The sequence below is a fragment of the Gopherus evgoodei genome, chromosome 18, assembly GCF_007399415.2.
Source record: "Gopherus evgoodei ecotype Sinaloan lineage chromosome 18, rGopEvg1_v1.p, whole genome shotgun sequence".
NCBI classification, from domain to species: domain Eukaryota; kingdom Metazoa; phylum Chordata; order Testudines; family Testudinidae; genus Gopherus; species Gopherus evgoodei.
In genome coordinates this window covers 14,993,541-15,015,052 of record NC_044339.1, presented here as the reverse complement: position 1 = coordinate 15,015,052, position 21,512 = coordinate 14,993,541, and the positions used below count along the sequence as shown (strand labels likewise).

The 21,512-nt window shown below is 44.4% G+C and overlaps 1 protein-coding gene across 2 annotated transcripts in view; it reads left to right on the top strand.

The window, feature by feature from the left end:
- Nucleotides 1-219: 219 nt before the first annotated feature.
- The window catches only part of C1QTNF12 (C1q and TNF related 12), a 48,377-nt gene continuing 27,084 nt past the window's right edge, over nt 220-21,512 (top strand). The window contains exons 1-3 of one of the 2 annotated variants that reach the window (XM_030537753.1): nt 220-524; nt 1,960-2,079; nt 5,726-7,030. In XM_030537753.1, the coding sequence (XP_030393613.1) occupies nt 6,860-7,030 (171 nt within the window). In that variant the 5' untranslated portion in view covers nt 220-524; nt 1,960-2,079; nt 5,726-6,859. The remainder of the gene's footprint in view (nt 525-1,959; nt 2,080-5,725; nt 7,031-21,512) is intronic. The other variant, XM_030537751.1, reaches the window with a different exon arrangement.

Below are 21,512 nucleotides of genomic sequence, written 5' to 3'. Positions count from 1 at the left end.
TGGCAGGTGCTTGGCTTCAGTCTGGTGGTTTATTTGACATAGGCTGTTCAGGTGCATTAGCTTCTGTGGAAGTAGAGGAATTAATGTTTAGCAGCTACTTTAGTTTGATGAATTACTCTGCCAAAAGTGCATTGGCCTGCTAAACCCAGGGTTGTGAGTTCAATTCTTGAGGGGGCCGTTTAGGGATTTGGGGCAAAAATCGGGGGATTGGTCCTGCTTTGAGCAGGGGGTTGGACTAGATGACCTCCTGAGGTCCCTTCCAACCCTGATATTCTGTGAAAAGTAATGTTTATGGCTGGCGTCTCAAATTTATTGCTTTCTTCTGTACATTAGGTAGAGCATCTCGTGTTTAGTTACAGTAGAGCATGAAGAACAACAATCTGGTTTTAAATTACAGATGTGCCAGCTCATATTGCTGATGCACATTTAAACCCTGAAGGGGAATAACCACAAATGAACGTAAGATGCGCAAACTGGTGTTGCATCTGCATCTTTGAATGACAACAGTGTGTCGCTTTGTAAAGGTAAGGAAGAAATGTCTTATTTAGACTGGGTTTGGGAGAGAAAACAGCTTTGTGCTTCATTCATGTTTAGTCAATGTCAGCCTGAACACTTTCATATGAAAACTTCTAATAAACCATATATTTTCCAAGTCCACTTAATACCTTGTCCTCTAATCCAGTGTTTCCCAAATTTAGGGCGCTACTTGTATAGGGAAAGCCACTGGTGGGCAAGGCCGGTTTATTTACCTGCCACGTCCGCAGGTTTGGCCGATCGCGGCTTCCACTGGCCATGGTTCACTGCTCCAGGCCAATGGGAGCTGCTGAAAGTGTTGGCTAGTACTTCCCTTGGCCCGTGCTGCTCCCATTGGCCTGGAGCTATGAACCATGGCTAGTGAGAGCCGCGATCGGCCAAACTTGTGGACGTGGCAGGTAAACAAACTGGCCTGACCCGCCAGGGGTTTTCCCTACACAAGCGGTGTCTCCACAACATCCAGCTAGACATACCCATCAGTCTTCCATCTGAGAAATTAATCAAATGGTGCACTAAGAAAAAGGACAGTGAGTTCTAATTTGTCTTCTGTCTGAGGCAATTCTTCTGTACAGTGTGGAGTAGCATAGGATTAGATGCTGAGCAGAGTGGTCCTAGGTGTCTAAAAATAAAACTTGAAAGCTTGTCTCGCCCACAGACGTTGATCCAATAAAAGATGCTACCTCACCCACCTTGTCTCTCCGAAAACACAACTGTCTCAGTTTGAAATAGAAAATATTTCATGTTCCCAGTATTCCCTTCTGCATCTATAGTAGATGGCTATTTCCATCCTCGAGTTGAGTGCTGGGTAAAACAGGTTACTGTCACTTATCTCTTAATTCTGCTCTATAGAATTTAGCCATTCGTAATAATGGGCTAATTCTAATATGTTACATTTGTGACTTGAGAAAATCCATGGAAGTCAATATATTTGATCTGGATTCACACCAGCTCTTACTGCAGTCCATTTCTGTGTTCCCCAGTTTTTCTTAAATTAGTTCTTTCTTCTTCAAGATATCTGCATTCCTAACTTTTGTCCAAAGAATTGTATAAAGAGCGCTTCTGAACTTAGTTGTTTAGAATGACAGAAGCATCCATCATTTCAGCTGCCCTAAACAAAGGATCCAGATCCTGACAGTATTTGTGAATTAAATAGATAAATAAATTAATGCATCCAACGGGTCATTGAGTCCAATAGCCACATGCCAAAACATAAGGCCTGCTTCTGGGATGAAATGTATAGTCATAACTATATCACTTGCTGTAGCCTCCGAGAATTTTGTGGTCTTGTGTGAGGATATCCCCTCCTTGCCACAAATGTGGGGAATAATATTCCTTTGGCTGCAACTGTATGAATGCTTAAATGTGAATCTAGCCAATAGGGGGCATTGGTGACACACGACTAGAACATAACGTGGCAAGTTTCAGTTGCAGGAAGAGAGGAAGTAGAGGATGTGAGAAACTGATCTTCACCCACCTGCCTGCTGCAGAGAGGAAGAAAACCGTTAGGATAAGGAAGCTGCAGATGCCACAAACTGTTCCTGCTTGGTAAGGACAGTCTCAGTTTTAAGAAAGACATAATGGTTTCTTGCAGTCACACTGGAAAATCCGTCTATTTCATTGCATTTCAGAGGGGCTAAAAATGTGGCCATCTTCTACCTTCCAATTATCCCTGCTAATTGCTTTCACCTGTTGGCATCTATGGAACCAAACAACAGCAAAGGAACTGGTATGGAATGAAAAGTGCCTCGCTGTAAATTCCTTGTTTGTAGGTTGTGCGTGCCCCCATCAAAAGGCTGGAATTTAAAAAAAAGTCAAAAAAAAATCATAAAAATAACATTCACCAAATGGTGAAACTGTTCCCCCTTATCAGAGAAATCTCTGCTTAGCTAATTTTTTTTTAATGTCTAATACATCCAGGAGATGGGAACAGATCTATTGATGCTATTCTGGTTTAATGAGTAAATGTTTACACAGAGTTTTTAACCCCCTCCCCTCATATTACAGGATTGTTCCAGTTTGGTTAATGGTTCAGTGAAGATGGAAAGACTCAAGTGGGAGTTGGACTGGGCCCTAAATATCCCTCCCCAATATGTCCCATTTCCATAATGAACCATTCTGACCTGTTGTGTAATTGTTTTTAGTACGTAGTTGGACTATATAAATGAAATTTTTTCTTGATCTTACAGTAGCTTTGAAATTGAGAAATTGCCAGATTCTTTTTCTTGTAACATGATAAAAGCCATCAACTATGCTATTCATTAATTGCTTGCAAATGGTCCCTTATTTCTTTTATTTAAATCAGCTTTTTTTAAAGTTACTTGGGAACAAACAAAAGCAATCACAGGCCACCTTTCCCTACTGCTCCTATAACCTTTAAAAACATCCCATCTGATTTTGTTGGCTTCAAAATTAGTAATAAAATAAAAATGTGGAGCCCTTCACTGAGATTCTCTAAGTCAGTCCTTCTCCCTATGCCACATTCCTGATCAGATTTTAAGGGAACAGAATAAGAGAAACTCTAGAGTAATGCCAAATATAAGATCAAGTCTTGGCTTAGATGTGCCTTTTGAACTGTGGTGCTTTGTCATCGGGTGGCGCTGTAACACCATCTAGGTCTTTGTAAATGAGATCTGGAACCAGATGGCTGGTTGTTACGTTAGAAGCGTACAAAGGATCCATGAAAGGAGACTTCCCAAAATACGGAACGTGGCGTATTCTGTCATGCTAAAGTATGTCATGAAAGGCAATTGCAGCAACCTAAACCCTTGACCTTTCTTTAGAGCTGCTGTTTGTTTCTGACTTTCTATAACCCTTTGACCTAGGACTGTGAAGCTGTTTGTGTAAGCACACAAATTGTGACTGAGTTTAAACAATGGGATATGGCAGTTGGTAAGCCAAAGACCTGAGCGCTGCTTTCAGGGCTGATCCAAGTTGTTATCCTCTAGATCTATATATTTCATGCAGCAACAGTGTAACCTGGCACCTGCAGAAGTGTATGGGTGGGGCACACTAGCGTATTAGCATATGGAAAACATGATCATTAGCACCCAGGCCTAGGGTCTAGGCCTCATTGACTATATCTGGAGCAAGCAGTGCCTGGGGGATTCCAAATGTCTTCATACCTTTTGAGATTTGGAAATTGCCACCCTGTTGTTGTTGGCACTTTGAAAGTAAAGGTGAATCACAGAGGTAAAGATTCATATGGTTCAGGGACGGGGGTGTGGTGACCAGAGCACATGACTGTCCGATTTCTGAAGGGGGTAAAGCTGGGAAAAATTCTCCCTTTCAACTAGTTTGCGTGGCTTTAATATTCAGTAACCTACTTGTCTGACAGTGCACATTCATTGCTTGTCGCTTGCTAGCTATGTTTAGCTACGCTCTTTCTAAGTTCCCCAACATTTGAGAACCTAATGTGTCTCACTCCAAATCCTCACCATTAGAAATCCCACAGATAATGGCTGAGGACCAGGAGCCCAGGACTCCTGGCTTTTATTCCTGGCTCTGCCATTCACTCACTAGATACCAGTGCGTGGCTTCCTTCACTCTTGCGTGTGAGTTTCCCCCAGTGTAACGTTGATATAATGCTGCCTACCTCGTGGGTATGAGACTTTGTGTTTTCAAGCGCTTTGAGATCCTTGGCTGGAAGGTGCTGCGAAATGCAAAGCAGTTCTGTTTGGGTGGGTGGCATGGTGCTGTTTTGAGTGGACACTGTCCTATGTCTGCCTGGGTGTACAAGGTTCGTGCGATGGAACTGCTGGGGTGCTCTTATACTGAGTGGGGCAGGCTGCTTGTGTGTCTCTGCAGCAGCAAGAGAGGTTGGTTGTGGGGGTGGGGTCAGTCCATTGTGGAGAAGGGCGCATAGGGGATTAGTAACATCTGCTGATGATCTGGGGTGGGAGAGTAGTATTCCTTTTTCAAGCACCTAGCAGATTTCCTATGGGTATAGGGTGCCTTTGGTATCTGGCTCTTGGGGTGAGAAAGGGGACACTGCATGCAGCCCAGCCCAGCCTGCACCGGCAGACCAAAAAAGAAATCGCCTCACTCCAGCCTCGAGAATGTCATTTCTTGCCATGGTGTGTAGATCTGTCAGGGCTGTTTAGCTGCAATATGACAGATTGTCCTATTAATGTGTCATCAAGTGCACTTTTACAAATTCATGGCTTGTCTACAACTAACCTGAAAAGGGGGCTTAAGTATGAGAAGGCGCCAAAGAAAGTTAAATATTATTAACAAATAAAGACTGCCACATAGTTTTGATGGAATGTGAGCCCGGGGCGGGGGGGGTGTGTGTGTTGAGGGGGATAGGTGATAGGTTGTTAACTGTTTAGCTTCTCTATCTCTGTGTTTCAAAATCTGGGTTTGTGCTCCCAGCTCTGGCACTGACTCACCATCTGATTTGGGGTGGGGTGGGAGGAGAATGTTGCTTTGATGCTCTATGCCTCAGTTTCCCCATCTGCAAAGTGGTGAGTAAGGATCCTGGCCAACCTTTGTAAAGCTCTTTAATATCTGTAATTGTGCTGTGTAAGTGCTAAGCAGTGTTACTTGGGGGATAAGCCCAGTCGTGAAAAGGGAGATATACTCAGCAAAATGGAAGTGCCTTATGGTCTAGTGGATAGAGCAGAGGACTGGGAGTCGGGCATCTTGAATTTTATTCTTAGCTCTGCTGCTGCCTCGCTGTCTAACTTTGTGCCACTTTACTGGTCAGTCCCTCAGTTTCCCTATCTGTAAAAAATAGAGTGGTATTCCCTAGCTCGCACTGCATTGATTGACACAACATGCTCACATGTATTCCAAGTGCTTTGAGATCTTCCTCAGGAAGGCAATGGGGAATGGTGACACGGCCTTTATTAAAGACACAGTGAATCCAGGGCGCTCTGGAGAAAAACATTCGCATGGAGTGAAGTTGAATACAGAGTAAAAGAGAAGCCCTGACATGTGGATGTGTGTGTGTTGTGATGCTGAGTGCATATTCAAAGCCACATACGTCTAACGCTGCCACATTCCCAGGGGCAGTTTTGTGATTCCTCTGAGATAATGAAGGGGAGTGTGGTGTGGGGGGGTGCTGATTTAAATCTTCCCTGGCACAAGGGCCAGGTCCACTTACAGGGCGTCTCTAATAGGAATGTGAAGAGAATAGGCTTGACAGCTCATTAGAATGATCCCTCCCCCTTTTTTTCTTTCTTTCTTCAAGTTGATGGAAACACTCTCAGGAAAGAAGTACTTATTTGCTGAGGTAGAGCAAAGGCTGAGGAAGGCTTTGCCAATTTGCAGCTGGGAAAAGGAGAAATCCAAGATGATTGAAACTTAGAGAGAGAGACCTGAAATCTTGCATAGTGTGGAAAGGAGCTAGGATGGGAGACACAAGACTCTACATCCTGACAGCTGTTTACAACACTGGAACTGATTGCTCATCCTCTTCTTAAAGCCAAGGAAAGATAAAGCCAGACAGTGTTTGGCTTGGGACACGTTTGTCTGCTCCTAACAGACCTAGGTACCTCCTCGGATTCCTTGTCTCTCCTAGTTTTAACTCTTGATGCATGCGAGAGATCAATTCTCTCCCTAAAGGACTGAGCCCTTGGTTGGATTCTGCCACATCCTGCTTCTCCAAGAGAAGAGTGATTGTAGCAGCTTTGGGTTTTCGTCGTCCGGCATTGATGAAGGAAAAGAGAACTGATGGCGGCTGGTGATTAAAGAAGGGGTCCCATCACTACACTAAGGATGGGCAGACCTCATTGAGCACCCTTTGAATTGTGCGCAAGGGTTTAAATGACAGAAGGTGGAATCTCCCATTGAAAAGGAACCAAACCCACAACCCCCCTTCTGGGCTTATGTGCTGTCAGCTCTGGCCTGAGGTACAGTTGCCCTGAGCCATTTGACTTTCTAGGTTTCATAGCTGAGTGAATTTTAATTGAGATCTGAAGACTTGGTGCAAGTGGGGTAAAATTTTAAAGGCAGAGTTGAGGGGCAAATCTCCTAGTCAGTTTCCATTTATGATAGCTCTGCGGGGCTGAGCAGACTGACTTCCCTTTCCCCCCACCCTTTGCCTGATCAAACTGCGGCTGTGAATCAGAATTTGCAAACAACTAGATCCATGTCGGTTCAATGTATCCAACTTGAACAGAGGATTTCTCCAGAGACAAGTGCGTTGGCGCATGCTGATGATTTGACATCGTCTACCAGAGTGGATCATCTTCAACAGCAGTAACTTCAATAAGAAAGAAAGAAAGAAAAGGAGGAAAAAAGAGCCATCCATATTTATTATTTCGTTTTGCTCCTGGAGAGTATTCAGCCTCGACTCAACACCCCCTTCTAAAAAGAAGCCAAAATGAGGGGCTGGATCTGGCTACTTGTGGCAACTTTACTGTGTCAGCAGCTCTCTCTCTTTAGAGTGATGGCAGCAAAGAGAGAGAGAAAGAAGATGAAAGAGCCCAATCAGTATACAGAGCCCTTCAATGCAACCCTGTCCAACAGTGAAGAGCTGCATGGGCATCCCGAGGTATGTATTGAAGTAACCTATGTGTAGTCATTGCACTGAGTAGGTTCTGGATATAATGTGTGGTTGGATTATTTTTTCATTGATCCAACCAGTCTTTTAACAAATTTCCTTCTGCTTGTAAGAGAGAGGTGTTAAAATCTTCTTTCTGTGGCATGACTTTTCATCCTCCCACCCCCTCAAATGACCAGAATGCTAGGGATGATGATGAATTTTTGTTTTATTTACTTGCATTACTAATATGCCCATTCTGGTAGAGTCTGATCATTTATTAAGGCACCTGGTTTGCAGGAAGTTTGTGTACAAATTATCCTTGCTCAAAAACAGCTGTTAGCTTCCAAAGCGATATCTGGGTAGCCCCAAGTCAACATTCCAATATGATTAATGTGCGTCTGTTGCACGCACACTTTTTGAGTGTGGGATGCGATGCCAAAGCAGGCTTAGATGACACCTGAGTATGTCTGAGTCCTATCTGCACTACAGCTTCCACCGGGAAAATGCACACATTGGGAATTACAGGTCAGAAAAGTCCTAGCGTAGCTAGACAGTCTCTGTCAGGAGATATGGAATAGCTGTGTGTGTTGTCGGGACGGATTTGAGACTGTAGTAGTAATGCCTGAAGGCAGAAGTATATAGTAGGGTCTTTGTGTGAAAGAACAGCATAGACTATGTCTAATACATTAATGCCTGCTAATGCTGTACCACCAGGCGTAGCAAGTGAACCAGTCCTGCAGGGTAGACCCTTTCCAGTAAGTGTCAGTGAGAATCATTCCAGTCTGAAGGCTGCAAAAAGTTGCAGGTTAATTGTTCAGGGATCCCAGAAACCCTTTAAGATATAGCCACTGAGAATTCGCATGGAGTGATGGGGGTGGGAGGGTAGCGGGGTGGAATTAAAAGCAGGCCCTGGGATTAGGAGCAGGACAGAATGAAAGGGAACTGCAGCAGTGAGAAAGGAGGGAGTAACCTCCTCCATCACGCAGTCCCTTTCTCTCTGACACACACAAAAATGTCCCTTGTTTCAAATGTAGATGACCTCTAAAATGTGACTTCTTTGATCACAAGCATTAGGGGCGGCAGTCACTATAGCAATGGAGGAACAAACCTGTCAAAAACTGGGGGATGGCTGGGAGGGTGAATTAGAACAATCAGGCTGACATTCTAAGTATCCCATTCAAAGCCATTGTGAGAATAATTGGTTAAGGTTGGGCAAGTCTGGGAAACTGTCTTCTATATTAAAAAGCTGGCGACTGCTCTTACGTGATCATTAGGGGAATATAGGCTGTATTTCTTCTGTTAACCTTGCACTGCTTATTGCGGACTTTGTCACCACAAACTGTGTGACTGTGTTAATTCTTGGCGGGCTCATGCTCCTGATCTCTCTCATTTCTCCAAATGTGTCCTCTTTCATCCCTGGTGTAACTGCAGCAGTCCATTCAGGAATGAATTTGGCCTGCTGAGTAATTTATGAGACCATTAGCAGCGTGTGTCTTAATGTCAAACTTAAATAAAATCTAGTCCAGGTCAAAATTGATATAGCAATGTACGCATTATTGCTAGAAGTAGCGTAGCTGTTTCGAGGCAACACACATACATAGTAATGTACATTGTTTAGAAGCTGCGGCTTTTCAAGTTGAACTACCTTGCTGTTTCCATGGCAAACCTTTTGGCTACTATAACAGGTTGGTGGTACAATGAAGACAGAACCTCTGAAATAACGATAGTGCTGAAACAAAATTCAAATGTTCCTGACCTTGTTTGATACCCAGATCCAGAGTTTGCACCTTGAACTTCTCATAGGGTGAGATCTTATAAGGTGAAGAATGCTCAGTTACTAGTTAAGGATTGTTTCGAAATATATCCAGACTGTGGCTAGAGTGTATTGTATTTACATTTATATAGCACCTTCCGAGCCAAGGGGTTTTAGACAAACTATAAACATATAGAGCACCACTGAGCTGCAGCCACCTCTGGGGTGAATGTCAACTGCCATCTATAACAATGAGCACTTTGATCAGGGACACCAGGGCAAGCAATTAAGTAAATTCCTACAGGGCCACACAGTAGCTGGGTTTTTAAGGTCTTATCTGAAAGACCCCGACACAATAAACAGTTTGAACTTTACATATCTACTTCTGAAGCTGACCCTCAGGCTTTGAATCTGTGGGCCCAAGGAGTCTAGAGGTTTCATACCTGATCTCGAGATCACAAAATGCTTTACAAGGTGCACTGTGTGTGCAGTGCCACTGAAATGAGTATCTCCACCTCTGGAGTGGAAGGCTCTAGCCAACCAGTGCACAGCGTGCTGCACGAGGTGTATGATACATGTATTAATACAGACTGTGAATTAGGCAGCTCAGTACAATTGCATCTATCTGTATGCATGAGCAGCTCAATGCAATTAGGACTAACTAGCCATTTGTTAAAAATAATATTATTGTATTTTACAGCATGGTTAAATTGCCAAAGCTTTTGTTTAAATCTGCCTTTAAAATCTGCTGCTGCCTAAGTGTTTGATCCCAGAAGAAGTTTGCTTTTTATGGAGAATTTGCAAAAGTATACTTTCCTCTTAGCCATGGAAATGCGGATCCCAGCACGCGCGCAGCAGAAAATGTCAAGATGAATTAACAGGCCCCTGGTTCTTCCTTTCTGTTCAAAGTGATTCGACTGTTGAAAGACAGCTGTTTAAGTACTCTGTAAAGAATATCTTAGATGAGTAGCCAGTACTTGTAATTCATACCTTACAGTGAATGGTCACTGGCATGGTTTGAAGAGGTAACACGGCTACCACTCTGAAACCTGTCTCCTTAGCTAGTTCAATGTAGAGATCAAGCAGCATGTAAAGGACTGCATGATTTTTCTGTATTGTTTAGAGCTCAACATATTAAAACCCACTTCAGAAGTATCACTTCTCATGCTGGGTGATGATATCCCTACCTCCAGGTGTGGGGTGTCAGAAATCAAAGCTTCCAGATCTCGCTCATTTAGCTTGATCACTTGCTGGGAGTTGCTTTTCCATGATGACTGACTTAAGCCTCTCTGGCCACTACTAGAATTTGAAGATATTACCTCTGAGGAGTCTCATTTGGTAAAGGGGACCTGCCAAAGAAAATAAAAAAATCTGACTGTGCTTTTTCCCTTTGGTATTGTGCATAAAAAATGTTTGTTTTTGTTGTTGTGTTTTGAAAATCTGCTGTCTTTTTTACCATACAAATTAAGATCTTGTTTACCCTTGAAGACTCTGTGATCACCTGGAGAAGGCTCAAGGAAGTGAAATCTGATTAGCCGAGAGAGGAAGTGATTTTTATTTAGGCTGCTTAAAACTCAAGTGTTTGTTTTCATGTGTTTAACTAGATACCTGGGAGGTCCATCTTTGTGGTGAGGCCACACCTTGGCCTTTTCAATTAGGGGCTGAGAGAGCCCTGAACATACATGGTTTCTGAACATAGACAGCTCTATCCAAGGAGATCTCTCACTAAAACTGGGAAGTGGAGCATTTGACACTTCTGATATTCCTAAAGAGGAAATGTTTGTGCTTCATGGTCTCAGAGAGACAGACAAGGTTTTCATCTCGGGGCCAAAAGACCAAACACATCAGACATTTGATCATAGCCATTATACTGTACATGTTAAAAAAAAAGGCAAAATCCCATATTTTTTCCCTCGCTAGGTCATTTTTAAAGTGATTGTCTTGCTCTCCTGGAATTGATACCTCCTTATCTATTATTGGGAGTGGACTACATCCACTCTGATTGAATTGGCCCTGTCAACACTGGTTCTCCACTTGTGAGGTACTCCCTTCTTTTCATGTGTCATTATATTATATGATGCCTGCAGCTGTAACTTTCACTCCATGCATCTGAAGAAGTGAGGTTTTTTACTCACGAAAGCTTATGCTCAAATAAATCTGTTAGTCTAGGGCCTGAGATCAAGGAGCTTTGGCTAACAAAACAGGCTCTTTCAGCTCAGCTAGAAGAGGTTCATGCTTTAAGATCCAGAAGCCCCAGGTTCAATCCCTACTGTTGATCCACCCAAGTCCAGCAATGAAGGGGTTCAGGAATAGTCACTTGTCTGATGGGAAGCTAGCCTGGCAATGCCAAAACAGACATCAAGGGGTAGTTTATTGACCAGAGCTGCTCTCGGCTGGATCTGAACTGGCTGCCAAGGGAAATTACTGCTTTTTATCCTATTACCAAGCCATTGAAACTTCTAGTGCCCCTCTCCTAGCTCCTGTCCCAAGAGAACGGCTTTACATTAGAACAAGTAACTGATCTGTTATTTTCCCCAGAAGGAATCCTTTATTAAATCTTTTATTCTAGGCAGGATCTATTGTAAAAGATTTTTTAAAAAATGCTTGAATGCAGCTGGTTCTGTAATTAGATTCAATTGCTGGAAACCAGAATTGTAGCTATATTGCAGCACTCGGGTATAACTGGGCTTGAAATCACAACCTCCTGGCTAGGCGTGTTGTCCTGTCTGATGGTTTTAAAAATCTCCTTTGGCAATTGGGCTAGGTGCAATGGAAGCCTTTTGTGAGCTAATTTCTGCCTACTCTGACCACCTCAAGAGTAATAGGTTATACTAAAAGCAGACTAGGTTATTTTCATCCACAACGCATGTGAATAGTAATGACATGTTACCTGACAGAGTTTAGTGTTCAATCAGTAATCTTCTTTTTGCCTTATTGACATTCAGCTAAAGCGCTGCTTTGGGAGTGCATGAAGCAAGCTGACTAGGAAAGGGTAATTTCTAATAGGGCCTTTCAGATGGGAGCGCTTTACAGATTTGGCCCATGCAGGAGTCACATTCTTCTCATCACTGTGATGCATCCACCTCGGGGGTTGAACACCTCAGCTGTTCAGCAGCAGCAATGTAGGGTGAGGAGAATACTGTGTGTTGCACTTAAATTGTGGGAAGGATTTGAGGTAAGCAGAATTTTACCCTGGTTGGAGTTGGTACCAGAAGTGCCCATGTATCTTTTTAATAGTCATGAAGTGCTCAGGAGGTACCTGGTTTTGCATCTCCCCTGGGTGCTATTTTGAGGCACTCATTCAACACCATTAGCACCATTTTCTTTACCACTTTGGTCTTTCCTTGGCAGTCCTCCAAGGAGGTAGTGCCTAGATGTGAACCTGCTTATCTTGTGAGATCTGATAAGATCAGGGCTGCAGGCAGAAAGCTAATTATCATTGCACTCAGCTTCCCTTAAAGGATGTTTGGGAAGCCAAGAGGGGGAAAAGGATGGAGGTTGGAGCTAACGGAGTTTGTTTTCTTCCATCAGCCATAGGATCGGAACTGACTGCAGCCTAAGGTTAAAGGGCAGATGTAAGTTGAAGGGCAGGTGTGTTACTCTGCTCAGCTTCCTAGTAGTCTTTGGAGCTTAGTTTGCCCATGGCAAATTAATAGGATTCACATGGATGGTAATTCCAAAGGTCTGAGGAGTTTTTGTGTAAAGGGTCATTCTCCCCCATCGCCTGCATTGGTTCATGAACAATGTAAAGGCATGTCTGCGAGAAACTAGACCTTGATCCTTCCCATGGACACGGTTAGCTACTGGAGCCTCATTTTGATCCACCTGAAGAAAAGAATTCAGTGGAGCCTTTTGATAGCAGAACCCAAGTCAGGCTTTCACAGCAACCAGCAAAAAGCAAATGTAGCGACAGACATCATAGGGCCACTAGCATGGTCTGAACTTGGGATTTCCGGCGTTAGCCTCACCAAATTTATTTTTTTTAATGTTTCTGGTTGAAGGTTTGATTCAGTTCTTGTCTTAGCTGAACAGATCACCCGTTCCTGAAAAATAACTAGGGCCAGATCTACCTGGGCTTTATCTCATTTAATCTCCCCCTCCAAACTTCTTCTATGCCACTTTTTTTTCTGTTTGAATCCTGACCAAAAACCAACAGTCCTTCCAGTTAGCCAGTCCATTAGGTAGCACAAAGCACATACCACCTCTGGTCTTGAGATCTGCATGTTTGTCTCACTTGGGAGATTGTGCATTCAGTTCAAATTCAATTCAAGGAGATTTCATTACCAAAACTGTCTGTCAGAGATGGGTAGAATCTACTCTTTACTGTCCATGCCTGACCCAGTGTGCTGGGAGCTGTGACAGAGACGAGGGTACATAATGTTCTTCACCCATTTGAGATCAGCTTAGAATGGTGTTACCAGCATAGTCCGGCCCTCAGCAAGTAATTCAGAGTAACGAAATAGTTCGATGTACTTGGTCTTTTGGTATGCAAGCAGCCTGCAAGATTTTCTAATATGATTTATTTCCCAACGGACCTCACCTGGATTTCTATTCAGGAGCTGGCATCCTATGAGCACAGTGTAGTAAGGCTCTATCAAAACTGTCTAATGCTTCCCTTTCTACAGTGCCTTTCCCAACGCATGCTCTGCCTGCAAGTTCAGGGATTGCTTCACCTGCCACTTCACTACTGTTAGCTCAGAGTCCATCTAAGCCACCTTTTTTCACCTGGAGTAGCGCTTTCTCCTGCAAATAGGCCTACTGACTTCAGTGGGATTCCTTGTGGGTGTAACGGTGACAGGTGCATGCCCTCGCAGTGGATTAAGGCAACTTTCTGAGTGACACAACAGTTTTAGAGCAGGGGGAATGAAGAAGAATTCCTCCAATTAAAAGCAGAGGGCCATTTTAGAGAGGAATTTCAGTTGGGATTTGGCTAGGAGGCTGATCCTAACACCTCTGCTGTAGTGAAAATTCTCATGAGTTCTTTAAAAACCACATGTGGTCAGGTCCTTGGTTTTACGTCTTGTTAATAACCAAGTGTGTGTGTAACCATGAGTTATTAGTAGCTGCCATGGGATTTTTCAGGCTAAAACATAGCGATATGTCATTTCTAACTAGTTCCAAACAAAATACATTACTGGGGTAAGTCATTTGTTACTAATTATACAATGGGCCTGATTACGCTCTTGCTAGTGTAAATCGGGAGTAACTCCACTGATTCCAGGGGCTTCACACTGCTGTAAAACTCATGTCATCAACAGCAGGATCAGGACCAATTTGTGGCTAGTCAAAGGTTAGTTAATTTATTAAGAGAGCAGGGGTTGTTTTCCTAAACCAAGAATGTTAAATGTACTTCAATTTATCACAAGAGTGACACAAACCATAGATACAGGGGACTGCGCAGGCTAGATACATAGAAACAGAGGGGAGGGATAGCTCAGTGGTTTGAGCATTGGCTTGCTAAACCCAGGGTTGTGAGTTCAATCCTTGAGGGGGCCATTTAGGGATCTGGGGCAAAACTCTGTCTGGGGATTGGTCCTGCTTTGAGTAGGGGGTTGGATTAGACAACCTCCTGAGGTCCTTTCCAACCCTGATATTCTGTGGTTCTTCATTGAGCAAAATGCTTGACTGCAGTGAAGAGTAGGACAAAGGAGTGGAGAATTTTGGCCAGTGTGATTTCTGGGGGGAGATAAGTTCATTAGCCTGTTCAAATATAAAGGGGCACTGCCACTGAACAAACATTCTCTCCCTCCCCTCACAATCCTTTCCTGTGCTACTAATGATACGTGGTGTTATTAAAAGAGCGGGAATGTATTCAATGCCATTGACTTGTCTACCGTGTAAAGTATTTAGTTTACTTATTTTCATTTCACTCACTCAGCACAGATGCTGAAATGACACTAGTCGGTTTCATTTTGGTTTCCAATAGAGTTGTACCAACCAGCTGGATCCCAAATGCACTTTAGCTTCCAGGAAGTTCATATCTTGCTCAGGATACAACCTTTGCTGCTGTGAGGTCCTTTCCAGTCCTACATTTCTATGATTCTGTGATTCAACCTGCAGTGCTAACGACAGTTCATTCCATGATGGGTGAGGCCAGGCCAGAGTTTAAGGCCTATGTGGTAAGAATGGGCTACTCAGGTTATATTAGTTAGGCCTAGAGAGCCAGGGGAATCCCGTCACCCAATTACAGCCCAGTCTGTTTCTTATCTACCATGAGGGACACAAGGGAGCTTTAGTTTCTTGTCTGTTTCACAGGCTGGTTCTCATGCACTAGCCGAAACGCTTTTGTATCTGGGTTGCAAGGTAATGTTAAAAGGTCTGATCCCAAAGTCCACTAAACACTTCCACAGACCTTTCGGATCAGACCCTTAGGACCTGATTTTCATCCAAGTCAACGAGAAAACTCCCACCACCTCCAGTGGGGCAGCTTTGGGCCTATAAACAGCAAACCATGATGCAGGACCCATGTCCTGCAGCAGCCTTTGCTTTGCCTGGATTTTGAGAGAGAGCGCTCTCAGTCCTGGGTGATACCTGAGTTGGCTGCAAGCGCTTTCTGGCTGCTGGAGCCTGCCTCTGCCAAGAAAAATAAAGAGGCTTGCATGCTTATTCTGAGGATTGCTCATGCATGCCATAGTAATTAAATAATAATACCACAAGGATGGAACATTCATTTTAACCGTCAATCACCCTCACACTGGAAAAATTGGGGAGTGCCACGGCTGCCTCACAGAGGGATTTGTAATTCAAGGAAGCTGATGGAGTGAAGGTTTTTTACTTCAGGAGGGTTTCTTTGTCATTTCTTTCCCTGGGATGTGCCATCTGGGCTTTTTTTCCAGGGGGGTGTCTGCTTTCTGGGTGACTTCCGTTCAGCACGTGGAGGGCTGAAGACAGTCATCCATCTTCTCTGTAAATGGATGGGTCAGTTCAGGACCATCTGCCTGTCTGCTGATTATTTAAGCAGCAGGGAGAGGGCTTTGCACCTGATCTGCAGCCCAGTGAAGTCAATGGGCAGCCTTGGGTCGGTCTCTTATTTGCTAGCATAGCCCAGTGTATTCTGATCCCGAGGGATCGAGCCAGTAGATGACATGGTTGAGCTTCTGCTGCATGAGCCAGCCCTTTCCACCAGGGGCCAAATAATCCTGCCGTCCTTTCCACTGGAATCCAGTCGTTCTCTTGTTTTATTCTGATGCGGGCTTGAGGGAATGTACCACATCCCCTGAGCCAGGCACAATTATTAATAGGCCATTTCCTTCTGCAGAATGAACTGCACCACAGACCCACAAATCCCACTCACTGGGGGAAGAAAGGCACCAGTTTCCCTTGGCTGAATGTCAGGCAGACACTTGCCAGCCCTTTCGTAGGGAGACTTTAACCTCCAGAAAATGAATAAACACCCCTTGGCACAGCCTTGAGTAAGATACAGAGATTCTGCATCCACTCAGTGTCTGAGATGGGCTTGAACTGGAACCTCAGCTCTGAACCCCCTTCCGTGCCATGAAGTTCAGATACAACCTTTGTCCCTATTCTTAGACGAGATGGAAGCATAAGCTCCATTCTAAACACTGCCCCCAAACATTAGGGAAATTTGCATCTGGATCTTTGCAGCTTGGGCTGACCCATGGTTTTAGTGGGCCTGATTCATTCCTGAAAGAAGCTGAGCACCAGCCAAGAACCTGCAATACCCAGCAAAGTCAGTGGAAATTGCAGCTACTCCCTTGTACAATTGCAAATTTTTTGTTTGGTGATGGTCTCAGAAAGTTAAAATTTGGCAAATACTTGTGCAGATAGAAGTTGGTGAAAAGATATAGACCAGAAGTTTTCACAGGGTCTCCCTGCCTTCATTCCTCCTGTTTCAAAAGGGGCTACACAATGTAGCTACCCAGCTCCCATTGACTTTCAGTGGCCTATTGGTGCCTAAATCCCTTGGGCTTCTTTGACCATTCCAGCCACGATAGCAAATAGTCGAAGGCATAGCTGGAATTAACAGTTTGCTAGGAACTGATAGGCTTAAAATACAGCATGCCACTGAACTACAAGCCAGGTTGAAAAATCAGAGTCTGCTCCTATATAATTTGCGAACAGAGAAAAGTACTACGTTCACTGAATAAACAAGCTCTTATGAATAGTGAGTCCTGCTCTCATTTCAAAGATGGCTGCTAAATCCGAGTATGTGGGGGAGTGTACCTGGCAGCTGTGACTCTGACACTAATTACCTGATGACTGTGGAATGCATGAACAATATGGAAAAATGATGCCGGATGCCCACACTTTGGCTGAGAGTACAGACACTAGCTATTTTATAAGTGTCTACCTGGAGGGAAGGTGGGCTTCCGGAATATAGCAATTCTGTGGGAGTGAATTCTCATGCCCCAACAGACAATCACCTGCAATCGTTTGTTGAGAAGATAGAAACACGGATTTGGTGCCAAGGTTTTCTGAGACACTGCCTCTCCCCCTCCTCCCCCAATTCCACAAAACATTTGTCACTTTCTGATTGATTGCTGTCTAGCAGTTTGTAAATCTTCTATTGACTCATGATGTTGAAATAAAGAGAGTGACATCATCCCTCTGATCAATGGATGGATGCACCCAGGTGCCAGGATTCCTGCCTGGGGGGAATAGCTTTCTGGATATGCATCAGGTTTGAAACACCATTCGTAATAACCACAAGATGGAATTCCATCAGACTCGACTCAACCTGTCATCCTTCTGAAGGAGATGAATTGAGTTCCAGACAGTTTACTTTTCAGGGGTCTTTCAGATGAGATCTTACAAAATGTGGTCTTCTCTCAGGGTGGACATAAAGATAGGATTTGCCCTGATGTCTTTAGTCAAAAATTTCCACCCCCTGCTTCCCTCTTCTACTGCTGTTGTGGAGCGTGCTGGATTCCAGTTATCTTATACTGTCCTCCGCAGAGGTGGCCAGGGCCGGCTCCAGGCACCAGCGCAGCAAGCGGGTGCTTGGAGTGGCCAAGGGGAAGGGGCAGCATGTCCAGCTCTTCAATGGCAATTCAGCGGCAGGTCCTTAGGCTCGGTCCCTCCTGGAGGGAAGGGCCTGCCGCCGAATTGCCACTGAAGAAGAATGCGGCATGGTGGAACTGCCATCAATCACGATCGTGGCGCTTTTTTTTTTTTTTTTTCACCTCTTGGGGCGGCAAAAACTCTAGCGCTGGCCCTGGAGGTGGCTGCATTCTTGGCAATGTGTTTCTGGATTCTTCAGAGTGAAAAACAATCTGTACATGTAAGATAATTATATACAGTCTCGGGTTAGTAGTGTTTGTTGTGTTAGACAAGGCAGGCGAGGTAATCTCTTTTATTGCACCAACATCTGTTGGTGAAAGGATAAGGTTTCGAGCTCCACAGAGCTCTTCTTCAGGTTTTAGGCAGCTAAATAAGATGGCAAACTGAGCAAATGGATGTTTTGCCAATGTCAAGCTATTTCCTATAGGGAGCAAGAACACTGCAGATATTGAAGCACCCATATCTATTTACCCTGGGTAAAGCTGGCATATTTGATCAGTACCACCCCTGCATATAGCATCACAAATGTACACAGTGCTTAGCAGACATAGACTGAGCCCTGATCTATACTACAAAATTACTTCAGTGTAACTATGTTGCTCAGGGGTGTGAATAATCAATAATATACTGACCTACACACCGGCATAGACAGCACTGTGTTGGCGGGAGAGCTTCTTTCAAGGACATCGCTACTGCTTCTGATGGATGTGGAGTTGTTAAGCCAATTAGAGAGTTGTCTCCCATCAGCTTAGAGCGTCTTCACCAGACAAATACAGTGTTGCAGCTGCATTGGTGCAACTCCGCTGATGTACATTTCTAGTGTAGACCTGCCCTAAGCAACATTTCCTGAATGGAAGATTTTAACTCTGAAACATTGAGACACTTCTGCTTTCCTCTCTCCCTACCCCCCTCACCCCCGTTCCCAGTTCCCATTTGTCCCTTCCCACTCTCCGTTATGTTGTCCGATCTGCTACTAGATACAGTAAATAGCTGTTTACTTGTTTCAAACTCAAAGGGACTTTTAGTGGTCTAGGAGTCCTGTCTAATATCTTTTAAATTCACGGCTGTGTTTTACTGGTTTCCATGTCCACACCCTGGCTTCCACCTCGTTGGGAGGGGGAAGCAAAGCGTGAAACCACTTACTTGTTGGATGAATTCCTAGGATCGACAATAGGCATTTTTTTTCAGATTTGATGCATTCTTTCCAGTACTTCCTCTCTTCAGCTCTTTCATTAACAAGTCAAAATGCCAAGGCATGATTCATTAATCTCTGGCCTGTCAGTTTGCTCTGATGGGGGCTGAAAATATTGGGGCTCTAGTTGGACTTGTATGTTCTCCTCTTCGCTATGATGGAAATTTGCCAGACTGATATGCGAAGGGATTGGGACCTCAAAAGTCAACGTCCAGTTGTTCTTGACGGGATTGGGCAGTGAAGAAAACTTGTAACAAATGGGCCACTGGGCCAGCCTTTCACAATGCAGCTAAAAATTCAATCCCAAGTCAGCTGAGTGTCAACCAACAGGTGAGGCCATCTGAGGGCTGTTGGGCAGGCAGCCTTTGCAAGATGAAAGCGAAAGTCTTACTCTAGCTCCCAGGAGACAAGGACCCAAATTGCAAAACCCTCCACCAGGATAGACCCCATTTCCTAGACTACAGAGGATCCAGGATTGGAACTGGCAATGGATATGATCCCTTTTAGCCTCTCAATGTGATCCCTCCCATTCATAACTGAAGCACGTTGGCAGGGGGGTTTATGTTGCTGAGAAGTCTTACGTCACTTCCCATAGTGTATATGTTGTGTGCCGTATAAACGGGCTTCATTGTTCTTGGCTGTCAGTCGTGGCATCTTTCCTTACAAAACACCATTGCTGGGGGGGTTTTAAGTTGAAAAAGACGATGTACCATTTCAAATAAGGCCATAGAATCTACCTCTCCATAACTCTGCATGAGACCAACCAGGCCGAGTAGGGTACCATCCTGGGGCTCAGAAGCATAGCACAGAGGACAACCATCCTGGGGGGCTCCTCAGAATTTTCAAATAGTAACCTCATCCTTATCAGCATGACATTTATAGCTTGTGAGGCTGATTTTTAGCCCAGGATCAAAATACCAACCGTGGCCCAGAAGGTGGAAACTGTGGCCACGTCCAGACTAGATATTAAAATCGATTTTAGATACGCAACTTCAGCTACGGGAATAACGTAGCTGAAGTCGAATTTCTAAAATCGAGGTACTCACCTGTCTGGACGGCGCTGCATCGATGTCCGCGGGTCTCCGTGTCGATTCCGGAACTCCGTTCGGGTTGATGGAGTTCCGGAATCGATGTAAGCGCGCTCGGGGATTGATACATCGCGTCCAGACTAGACGCGATATATCGATCCCCGAGCAATCGATTTTAACCCGCCGATGCCGCGGGTTAGTCTGGACGAGGGCTGTATCTGCTGCTTGTTAAGAGCGCTATGCAAACAGCTGCTTGGTGGAACTCAGTTTGCAATGCGCGACTTATTTTATTGGTCCTATAAAACCCAGGAACTGAGCTACATGTTCTTAGTATCAGAGGGGTAGCTGTGTTAGTCTGCATCATCATCTTCTCCATGCATCTGAAGAAGTGGGTTTTTTACCCATGAAAGCTTATGCCCAAATAAATCTTAGTCTTTAAGGTGCCACCGGACTCCTCGTTGTTTTTCTACATGTTCTTGAGCACCATCTACTGGCACTGTATCTGTTAACTAATTATATGCCTATGTACGGACACAGAGCCACTCCTGTAATGCGACTGACATGTCAGGCATCAATGAATCCTCTAGTGATATGGCTTGAATGAGACTTGTCCAGTAGGTCTTTGATTGCTTTTTATTTGTATTGGACTCTCAAAAATGTTGTGTGTGTGTTCTTGGAAGTCTGCTGTTCGCTTTCTGTCCCAAACAGTTGGGTGAGTCCCCTTCCCCCACTCCAGCCCAGATTAGTAAGGGATCTAGACATTAACACATCCCAATCAATTTACCCTCTCCTTTTTGACACTGCCTTAGTTTCCCCTTGTGTCAACATTTGCACCTGGGCAAAGTGGCTGCTAAATCAGAGGAGCAGCATTTCACACCTACTTCGTGCTCACTTGGGTGCAGGTGTCAGTGGTGTCACAAGGCGGATGGCAGTGGAGGATCAGAGGCCAAGGATTATTAATGGCTTGCTGCAGAGGTAGCACAAAACATTGTTTCAGTGTAGCTCCTGTCTGAACAGTGGCAAGGTTGAAAAAATTCCCCAGTGACAGAAGGATAAGTATATATGTATATACACATGCACGTGCTGTTTGGAATCCAGAAGACATTCTGCACCAGGTCAATTTTGTAGTCAGATTATAGGCCTGACCCTGTGTCTTTAAATTCAGCCTTGTTAGCACTAAAAAATGCACATGTGTAATTGGGCTTGCCTGGGGGTGGACAGTAGCAGTGATTTTCCCCAAGCCCATTTACTTATCAGCACCAGGTAAAGCCATAAACATTCAGCTTTTACTTGGTGCCAAGTACAAATGATCTGCATATTGCTGAAATCTCTGCAGCTCATGGTGTTACTGCAGTGCCACAGCTTCCCAGCCAGACAAGGGAGGGAGGAGTGACGCAGCTGGCTGTACATGGCCCTATGTGCTGTTGTGTTTCTTTGAAGCCAATCCATCGAGGCCATCTTTGACTCCGTGAAATAAAGCAAAACAAACGGACTGGT